At 38.4% G+C, this 10,757-nt stretch overlaps 1 protein-coding gene across 2 annotated transcripts; it reads left to right on the top strand.

Moving 5' to 3' along the window:
• Positions 1–6,657: 6,657 nt before the first annotated feature.
• On the top strand, positions 6,658–9,103 carry cfap144 (cilia and flagella associated protein 144). 2 transcript variants are annotated; one of them, XM_061237243.1, is made up of 5 exons: positions 6,658–6,786; positions 7,306–7,451; positions 7,563–7,622; positions 7,998–8,101; positions 8,965–9,103. In XM_061237243.1, exons 2-5 carry the CDS (start codon positions 7,322–7,324, stop codon positions 9,076–9,078), a joined length of 408 nt encoding a protein of 135 aa, XP_061093227.1. In that variant the 5' UTR covers positions 6,658–6,786; positions 7,306–7,321; the 3' UTR covers positions 9,079–9,103. The 2 variants fall into 2 exon arrangements, with proteins under 2 accessions (XP_061093227.1, XP_061093226.1); XM_061237242.1 differs by lacking the exon at positions 6,658–6,786 and having other exon boundaries at positions 7,155–7,451.
• The last annotated feature ends 1,654 nt before the right edge of the window (positions 9,104–10,757 follow it).

The following is a 10,757-nucleotide window of genomic DNA, read 5'->3' as shown; positions in this document are numbered from 1 at the left end:
GCGTCTTTGTGAAGCTGCTTTTCAACCTTAAGGCAAGTATCACGGACTAAAGCTTGTGTGAGCTTGAGCCCCTCTTGAGTAAATATGTATCAATCTCGGTTTTTATCAGAACTGAACAGCAGGTGAAGCAAATTTCCCTGTTGCCGTCTTTTTTCTGCTCAAAAATAAAAGCATTTAGAAATACTCCATTCTGAATTGTTATTGTAAAATCTTTATACACATTTTAAAATGAGTGTCATGTCTACAAGTCCAAAGGTTGTAAACTATTACCCTTCTTGGGATATTTTCTTTTTGTACTGCCATTGTAATTTCTGACTTTAGAAATAGATCCTCTTCTCAGCTTTTCACTCGGAAAAGTAGTAGTATTCACTCAGGACAGTAGTTGTCTCATGTCTTTAGTTTATATGACCTGCAGCAGTTTATTATTTACGAAGGTGTGTCCAGTATGTAACTTATTGTTATAAATAAAACAAATAAAAAATAACAATAAGTTAAAACCATAACAGGAAAAGTATACTCCACTATATAATGCCAATTCCACAGCATAATACCAACACTTTCATATCATATCTATTCTACCATAGATTTACCATTTAACCATCTCCAACAGGAGTAAAACACTATATCATATTCTCTTATTGTATACCTTATAAGATGTCTAGATCTGGCTTCTCTTTCAATGCTATTTGCAGGGTCATGCATGTACAGTATCAAATTGTTATACGTACAGTATATGCTGAATGTATAAACTACTAATGAACAATGTGACTGTAACATTTAACTAATAATTACTTAGCAAATTTAGAATTTTTCATACCTGACCTGACCATAAATCAGAAGAATACCGTAATGAGGTTCTGGCCGGTCTAATGTGGTCATACTGGCTCTCAGTCCTCCTACTCAGACTCAGAAGTGCACAACAGGAGAGGTATCCACCCATAAAAATGGAGGATGCAGATCTCGACAGAAAAAGGCACGTTGAGAACTAATGACTGACACTACCTTTTAACACATCAGTGGGATTTCGGCAAGTTGGCCCTGTCTGTCTGGGTGCATGTTGGGGTGTCTGAGGAGCTGACAGAGGGCTTGGCATTTACTTTGCTTTTTCCATCTCATTTGCAGACAGTGCTGTATCCCCAATGGAGCAGAGACAAGGCCCAGTCCCAACTGATACTCTGCAAACACTAGCTGGCTTCTCTGCCGAAACCAAATACCGCTTTTGTCAGGCAGTAAAGTGGCAGCTGTGGATAGATTTGACATTTAGCTGGTGTGTCGCAAAGAGGAAGGGACCAGAATCTAATTTCCACAATATCTGAAAATAAATGCAATTGTTTACATAGTGTGAGCATGATTTAGTCATCTCAAGTGTCAAAAGCTTTTAAAAGATTAGAAACCTGGCACTCACATAATAAATGGCCCATGAAGCTTCCAGTCTTACATGTAGCATGTCTTCATGCATATAGTATGCCACAGGAAAAATTCAATTGGAAGAAACAACTGTTTGGTCCACTGTCAAGAACTTGACATCCACTGCCCCCTTCTCTCTCTACAGTTATAGGAAGAGAAACCGCCACTCCGACTGATTCTTTTCCACAAGAAGAGACTAGCTACACAGCAGCCACAAAGAGTCTAGTCAGTAATTAACGGAGCTTTTCACTTTCAGTGTCTCCTATCCTCTGCGCCCGATTCACCTCTCAAGAGACCCCCAAACTACATAGCATTCCTGGGTGTGTCCCGAGCAGATCTCTTTACCAAACAAAGCCCACTTTAGGAAGGAATGCGACATGGGCAATGAACCCATCTCTGTCACAACAGGCTCTGCTTCAGGTGAAGTCATGGAAGTCACAGTGATGACATTCACTGGGGGAAAAAACCTGAACAAACATTTTACAGAGAAGCGCTTAATCATGCAACAGTCAGAAGAACAACCTGGTTCCCATGGAGGTGCACAGATGTGAAAGGCTTTGAATGATATTCTAATACTCTTGCGCTAATCCTCCAAGATCAAATACGAACATGTTGACAGAAAGGACAATCCGCGTTCAAATGAATTTCTTGCATGGTACATAAAGACCGAGCTGGCAGCTGTTTGAATACCTTTCTGAACAAGTTAGCCCTTTAACATTCAAAGCCAAACTACAGAGGTAATACGTCTCTTTCAGAGGATACTATTCTTCTCATTGTCAACCTGTTCACCTATTAGCACACATACAGATTAGTACACATACGAATTAGCACAGGACTATATTTCTATGGCCCGTGTTTGAAATTATGAAAACTTGGGAGTGCATTTCACACCATTCTCTGTAATAATCATTCCACAGTCAAAGTCACTTGGATCACATTTCTTCCCCATTCTGACATTTGGTCTGAAAAACAACTGAGTTTCTTGACCACATCTGCATGCTTTTATGCATTTAGTTGCTGCCACATGATTGTCTGCTTAAATATTTGCAAGCTGGTGTCCAGGTCTACCTAATAAAGTAGTTTCCGAGTGCATATTAGGGGCCTGACAAATGAACTTTATTCAGAGCAGAAATGAATATTGAATATGTCCTTTACAAATAACAAGAATAAAACTGCCACAAAAGCACTATCTCGGACATCGCCACAGTTATTGCTAAGGAAATCACCAGCTAAAATGGGTGTGACAGGCGATGGGAATGGATGCTCTTATCAGGACAAATGAAACTGCACGCAACAGTGGGTTTAATAAGCAGAATTCAGGTGGCTGCGTCCTCAGCAGACACTGGCGCATTAGGTGTGTGATAACTAGAGTGCCAGTGCATGGAACCGGGCCGTATTTGTCAGTGTTAACCGAATCGACAGGGTGTTCACTGCCCCTGGCCCCTTTCCGTGCAGAAGGTGTTCAGCCCTGCTGCGTTCTCTGAAACAGAGCTAATCATTCCTGCTAACATGCTGATGAATTCATTGGCTTCATATTCACATCAAGACCAAACTTAATGAATATGAGCTAAAGGAGTACAAATTGGATTATAATTCTCTTGCACTTGGGTAACACAGTGTCCTTTCATCAGAAATATGAATGTGCACTGTTGCCCCCTAGTGGCGTTGTTAAGCCATCACTAGCGCAGGGATGCCTGTACGGGCATAGAGGTGATTCAGGCAGTCATACTCTGTTGCCTGTCCTCGGGTTCTGTTTGTTGTTAGAGACGACTAAAAGCCACATGCTATGTGAAATATCTCTCAAGCCACACACACAAACCTGAAATATATATTTTCAATCCAGAAGAGGAGACAAAACAGGGAGATTAGCAGGAACAGTAGTGGCATACACAATCTTGTCTCTGTAAATGAAAGGCTGGTTAAAAACAATCAAAGCTGGGAATTTTGGGGGGTTATCTCTGAGATTATTATTTGTATTCAGTCTCTTCTCCGCTGGTGTTTAGGGGAGTGAAGCTTCGTCACTCGCAGATCAGAGTCTGGCGGTCCGTCCACCCATAATAAAGCACAGGCTCTGGAGCCAAAGGGTGATAGCAAGAGCATTTATCTGCACCCACACAACAAGCATTTCAGCCCTTCCATCAGGTCTCAGTACAAAGTGATGTGTGTTCGATATGCACATTATCTGCATGTCTGTGGAGACAATAGATGAGGACACAGGATTTATTTATATTTTCCCATCAGATAGCGGGTATGGATGACTGGTAGTCACAGACAGAACATGAGTCTCGTGTCTAAACTGGAGAGAATTTTCTCACGGTTTTTGCTTTAGATAAGTCTCATGCAGAGCAGCTTCTCCAAGCACTTGTGAAATAATGTGAACAGCGGCCTGTTGCATGCAAAAATCTGCTATTATAAAAAATTTTTTAATTGTTTTTAATTGTTTTCCTAATACAATACTGTACTTTTTCAGATTTCAGGTATGAGTTATGTCCCACCTTTGAGCAGAGTACTAAGCCTGAAGCATTTCAAACATCTCTGAAAAAAATAAAATATTAAACTGGCAGATAAAAGACAATAGTGTGTATGTTCTCTTAATGTTCCAGCTGGTAACATATCCATATGCTATACATACAGCATTTAATAGAGATTAAAATTTTACCATCTGACGTTAATTACTCGTCATTGGCTCGTAAAAGTAATCAAGTGGAATAGATAAAGCATAACGGATTCAGATGAGCATTGTTTGCACTTCAGAGCAGTAAATGGCAGAGTAAAACAGCTGAATTGATAGCATAAATGAGACCATGAACTTTAATTAGGATGCTAGGAGAGCAATTTCTAATTAAAATACAGCATTGTTAAGAGGTTAAAGGTTCTCATGCTTATAGCAGTTTAAACTCTGGTGTGTGTGTGTGTGTGTGTGTGTGTGTGCGTGCATGTGTGCACATCAAATGCTTAATTTAGTCATCATTCAAATCTACACACACCAAGCACTTTATTAGGGACATTTTTCTTTATTACACCTACATATTCAGGTGATTATCTAACCAGCCAATTGTGTGGCAGCAGTGCAATGCTGCTCACTGAATGTATAATCTATTACGTGACAACTTTATCAGTATTTTTCTTTTTTTCTTTTTCTGCATTTTTGTTGTCAGTGGCCAGAGTTCAAAAAAGATATAACTAATTATGTATACATAACTAACATCAAATAATTATAGCTGTAGGACAAAATTATTTAAAACTACTCAAGATTTTCTATGTATTGTTCGTAGGACCTCCATAATTCTGGTTAATTAAAACAGAAAGCAACTATTATTTAAGGATAACAGTTACAATAGCTAAGAATAGCTAAGAGTCATGTTTGCAGAGTAGAGTGTGAATATTGTAATTGGAGCAAATTTATAATTGTCTGATTACAAACACATTAGCTTTTCAAGATTTTAATGGACACTGGTTGAAACAGAAATAGCAACTTAAAATAAACAATGTGAAACAAGCACTCTGTTGTTATCAGCCTGTTTTTGTCCATGAAATAGCCGTCAATGTCTTGTCAACAAACCCAGATGGCTGAGCCCTCTCAAGGGGTCCAGAATGACAAGATAATTGCCATTCCCAGAGGTGTCGGGAATCTTTACAAACTTGTGTGACATATTAAAAAGCCTGTATATGAAAAGCTGTGGGCTCCAAATAGCTATCCCAGTGCCAAAGGGTGGCCTGTAGCGTAGTGGTTAAGGTATATGACTGGGACCCGCAAGGTTGGTGATTCGATCTCCGGAATGGCCACAATAAGATCCGCACAGCCGTTGTGCCATTGAGCAAGGCCCTTAACCCTGCATTGCCCCAGGGGAGGATTGTCGCCTGCTCAGTCTAATCAACTGTATGTCGCTCTGGATAAGAGCGTCAGGCAAATGCCATTAATGTAATGTAATGAATGTCTTTGTGTAACAGTTCAACATCTTTTGACATCCAAATGGCAAGGCAACTCATCTCTATACTGCACAGTACAGGAGCCAGGTTCTTGAGGTCCAGGTCTTCAGCCAGGTTCCTGAGGCATATTGATGGCTACATGTATTGCTTTATTTACTTATTCAAATACTTTATATCCATCAAAATACAACCAGTATATTCCAGTTGCATATGCAAGGGGTATAATACAAATGGAAAAAGATACAATGTAGGTCTCTCCATTGTTGCAACGATTGCAGGAAGCACCTTGTCTTTCACAGTATAGATAACAATGAAGCTAGCAGTACTGTATGTAATATACCCCACTCATCATAATATACTTTTTGGTCAAGCTAGCTGAGTGAACAAGGTTCAATATTTCTGTGAGCAGGTGACATTATTTCATTAATGAAAATTACCCTTATAGAAATAACGTAAAATAAAAATACACACTTTCAATCAAAAGATGGATTTAACAAGTCATCTTCTAATCCAACATAAATGTTCCTGGGGAATCAATGAAACAAACCATAACCAGGTAGAACAGGTAGAAGTGTCAAAACACAGATTAAACCATTTTATAATCCCAGCTGGTTTTATTTGGAATTTTCAGCATGGAAAGTTTAAGTCAAATGTGGACCAATCCTCTACCCGCAAAACGTTTGTGGTTCAGTATTAAGGCATACTGTGGCCAATAGTGCTGATAAATAACGACAGGTATGGGGTATGGACCACTATCCAACATTATTTATATTTTACAATAGCTCATATTAAAATATTAAAATATAATAGTATATGATAGTCTATTCATTTCAACGAGACGTTCCTTGAATTGATCTATTAAGCTCAATTAGTTATCCATTATGGACCTGAAATGACTTCCAAAAACGCACTGTGGTAAATTGTGTTCAGGCTATGATATTTCATTCCACAAATTCATATAGCCTAATGCCCTTAACTGAAAGTTCAAATCGATTTAACAACTCTAGTTTGAGTCGTCAATCAGTCTTTCCCTGGTGACTGAGCAGCACGAGAAAGGCGAAAACATTGCACAGGTAGGCTAGAAGGCCTACTATTCACAATATTAGTTGGCCTATCAACTGTGCAACAGCTGTCAGCGCGCACTAGTGTCACCTATGCCTTATAGGCAAATTGAGTAATTAGGATAGCCAAGTATAGGCCACTTCGCTCCGTTACACAAACAGTAACATATTTTGAACCTTCTGCCTTACTGTATGTTGCCGTTTGCTCGCTTGCGTGTTCGGTTGCGTGGAGGTCTGATAGCGTAACACACTATCAAGTGCAGAAATGAACAAATTCGGAACCATTGCAATACAAAAATGCAGTGGCTTAGGTAGATCCTAAAGCTTTATTTAGATTTTCATCGTTATAAATGTTACTTTACTGAGCTTTTGCTGACGTTTCACTAAGGTAAGCTAACCGTCCAGAAACAAAACAGAAACAGCTGTAGACTACTAAGGGAAACAAAACTATTACCACATGAATCCATACTGTCGTATATCGTAATCGCTAGTAAAAAGAGCCTATGTTATGTTTCTGTGCGGAGACACTTTTTAAGAATTTTAATGATTCATTAAATATGCTCAATGATGAATCCATGTTTCAAGGCTCAAAAAATAGCCTACTTTACATACTTTTATCATTTTGCATCAGGCCATTTAAAATCTCGATCTTTTTCACACTAAGCACTGTTCAACTCATAATTATGTTCCTCTCAGAATTTTTTTAAATGTTTGGTACCAAATAATATCACGTGGTTTGTGCGCCATCTTGTGGAAATGGCCATGCTAAATTATGTTTACGGTTGCTATGTGACAAAACGGAGGAAGCTGGGAACATTTACAGCCAGACCTTTTCCATTATTTCCTATAATCTGAAAACCGATTGCCTTGAGGTAAATATATGTAATTATCGTGTCTTGATACCAAGTCGAGGGCTACCAGTTATGGCAGGTGCAAAGCCCAAGAGTCCAGTGGATCTTGTTCACCAAAACGCAATTCATTGTGAGACCATAAAGAAAGAGCAAATGAGTCAGAAGTTGTACACTGAGTTCAGCATTAATCCATTCAAAAAACGTGAGTAACTAATCTTGTTATTAAAATAACTGTCATGTTTATCAAAAATAACTGCCTAAATTATTTTTTAGTGAAGAAAGTAATTACATATTCGACATTTTCTTCCTGCAGTGCATGTTTTGGCCGATAAGCCTATGTCAAGGAAAACAAATGAGCACGAGGAGGAAGACCGTAAGCTTTATATTTATTTGTACAGTAAGCCTACAGTAAGCTACTATTAAATAATAGTGAGTGATAATACAAATTGCATTGTTTTATGAACAAAATAGACAGAAAACAGAAAACAAACTAAAAAAAAACCTTTGCTGCCCACTTTCTTGCTGCTGTTAGGCTGTTATTGGGGCAAATTGATTTGGATTTGTATATAAAAATGGATTATTTAGTCTAACAAATTAAATGAAATACACTGACTATCCAAACAAGTGTAGAGAGCCCAATTGTACACTAATTAGACTATCACACAAGTGTAGAGAGCCCAATTGCACGCCAATTAGACTATGATACCTTAACAGTGTAAATTGTTCATGTCAATAATTTGTCCTCCAGCCACTTTCTTGAAAATTATTCACGGAGCTCGATTGGAACCCACAAAAAAGTACATCCATCCACAGACGGAGAGCCAAGAGATTGGTTGGATATCAAGGCCCCTGGTAAGAAACTATCACACTTGATAGTGAGACCAGAAAATTTAGTTGCAGTTGAGCTCAGAATGGTCTTTGAGTGGGACATCAATTGAATGGGATGTGAAAACATTGTTGGCCTACACTTTTCCATGGATTGTGCCAAACTTAGAGGTTTGACGCTTTGTGTGTTCAGAGATGGTCTTCTGCATACCAGTGTTGTATTGCCTGGTTATTTGCATTACTGTCACCTTCCGGTCAGCTTTGGCACTTCTTCGCTGACCTCTCTAATTAACAACGCATTTTTGCCTGCAGAACATCTGCTCACTGGAAGCACCATTCTCTGGAAACTATAGACTGTTGTGTTCTGTCTGGCACCAACAATCATTCCACGGTCACTTACATCACATTTCTTACCCATTCTGACATTTGGTCTGAACAACAGCTGAACCTCTTGACCACGTCTGCATGCTTTTATGCATTTAGTTGCTGCCATATGATTGGCTGGTGTACAGGTCTACCTAATAAATTGCTCACTGAGTGTATGTTCTATAAATAATTAAGTCCATGGTACATTCTTTTATTTAAATGCGACAGATGACTTAATACCTGGGAAATTACAGAGGGTCTTTTCAAATATTTGTTGTGTTGATGAATTATATTTTTAAAAATGTATATATGCCTTAAAATTCTTTTTTATTTTTTTTTGCTAATTTTCCACATGAAATACCCTGTGAAATAGAAATGACAAAATGTTTTTGTTGGTGTTTATATACTTGACAAATCTAAATCTAAATTAACTACTTAAAGTTTTTAACAAAATCTTAGGATAGTAGGCTATATTTCTTGTTGCCAATTGGAAGTTTCATCAACAATATTGGCTTGTTTTTCAGATCGTCACAGATCGCAGTGACCGGAGACTCAACTTCTCTCGCCAAAATTCAGAAATTACCAAGTACATGGACGCTGCATGGCGTCTGAAGGAACAGACGCAGAACCTTGGGTAGAGTTTCCATTATTGTAATGTACTGCCAACTTCTCAGGACCCTCAAATTGAAATAAACAATTTATTACACAACAGAGGTACTGTTTGCATTTATCCCAATGGGGCAGGAAACCAAAAGATTGTGTAATATAATTACCATTATGGACCTGCTTACAAGGGGGGTTCAAATAAAAGTGTAACCAAAAATAACAAAAGAGAAGATGAGGAAATAAATTCAAAGCTGCATTGGACTGATACATCCTTATGGATATATAATTGTATTGATTTAGAGCAAACCAATTTGTAGTAAAACTGAATGAGATCGAGATTTGATGCAGAATTTCGTCAGTAATGTATTTTCTGTGATATATATTACAAAAGGCAAGTTAGCAGTTATGATATTTATGAGCGTTAATTTTAGCTAAGGGGAAGACGAGTTGGGCTTGCAGTATCCATGTGTCTGACAGTGAATTGGCTCCATCTGCTGGAACTTGGCTGCTGGAGACCAACAAAGCTCCACTTCAGGGACGATACCTCCTGGTAAATACACCGCACATGCTTGGGAACAGACAAAGTTGACTTGACTGAAGTATGTGTAATTATAGTATAATTTAGATGATGCAGGGTTAAATACTTTTTAAAATGCTGCATTAAAAATTCCATTATGGTATGATATTCACAATATAATAATTAATACACATTCATATTTTCATATTAATTACAGATAAAGAGAACATGAAATAGAGGCTGCTCAAACCTACCCAATTACATATCATATGGACTTATGCAGTTTGGGAAGGTAGTTCTAACTAACAGTTATGTATCAATTATGTATCAAAATCTTCAATTTTCATTACACTCACACTTCAGTAATAAAGTAAATGGCAGTTATTAAAGCACTATTTCTACCACACAAGTACTAACGGAATCTGAAAGGAAGACCACACCTTAGGTCACTGATGTGATTTTGTGCTTAGTCTTGGACTTTCTTTTGGTATTTTTTGCAAACCAATTACAGTAAAAGAATTTGGTGAAAGGAAAGTGCCATGGACTGTGCAATAAAAACAAATTCACACATGCACAATAGGCTAAATTTGTGCTTCAGAATTGAACCACCTACACTGCAGCCCTATACCCCAAACTGTGCTCTGCTGCTACTGCGTGCCTAACTGTGCCCTCCCTGTGATGACCTGCTCATTGGTTCTCCCTGCCTTCACTCTTCTCCCTACTGGCTCCCTAATGGTGAAACAACCTGCCCACTTCAGCCAGGACAGCAGAGTCCCTCCATACTTTCTTGTGTCATCTGGAGACCCATCTGTCAGGAAATACCTCTCCCCCCTTTCTCCACCCTGACTATAATTATAATAACCCAAACACGACTTTCCTTTCCGCATGTTAATTCCAGTGACAATAGATTACCTATCTGTGTGTCATCTACCTTTGCACTCTTGTTGGTGATTTATGATTTTGGTAATTTAGGCCTTTACTTCATGCAATAAAATTGGCTTTGGTTAGAAGTGTTTTACTAAATGGCTAAAATATAAATGCACGTACATGTACATGTACATGCTTGCTTGCTAGCGCATTGCTTGTTATTTCTGTGTTTCATTTTTTGTCTATCTCACTTCTCTAAGCAGAATTTTTCAATCACCACAGACATGAGTGTTTGATCAGTTTTTTTGAGAGGGGGAATACCTACAG

The sequence above is a fragment of the Conger conger genome, chromosome 4 (assembly GCF_963514075.1).
Source record: "Conger conger chromosome 4, fConCon1.1, whole genome shotgun sequence".
NCBI lineage: Eukaryota > Metazoa > Chordata > Actinopteri > Anguilliformes > Congridae > Conger > Conger conger.
The sequence above is the reverse complement of the archived record's forward strand: the minus strand, read 5'-3'. Positions and strand labels throughout refer to the sequence as shown.

Excerpts from the sequence above, each read along its gene's own strand:
- cfap144 (XM_061237243.1), top strand. The coding sequence starts at position 7,322 with ATGGCAGGTGCAAAGCCCAAGAGTCCAGTGGATCTTGTTCACCAAAAC. Across the intron at positions 7,623-7,997 it reads TGAGCACGAGGAGGAAGACC|CCACTTTCTTGAAAATTATT; the intron begins GTAAGCTTTATA and ends TTTGTCCTCCAG. Across the intron at positions 8,102-8,964 it reads GTTGGATATCAAGGCCCCTG|ATCGTCACAGATCGCAGTGA; the intron begins GTAAGAAACTAT and ends CTTGTTTTTCAG.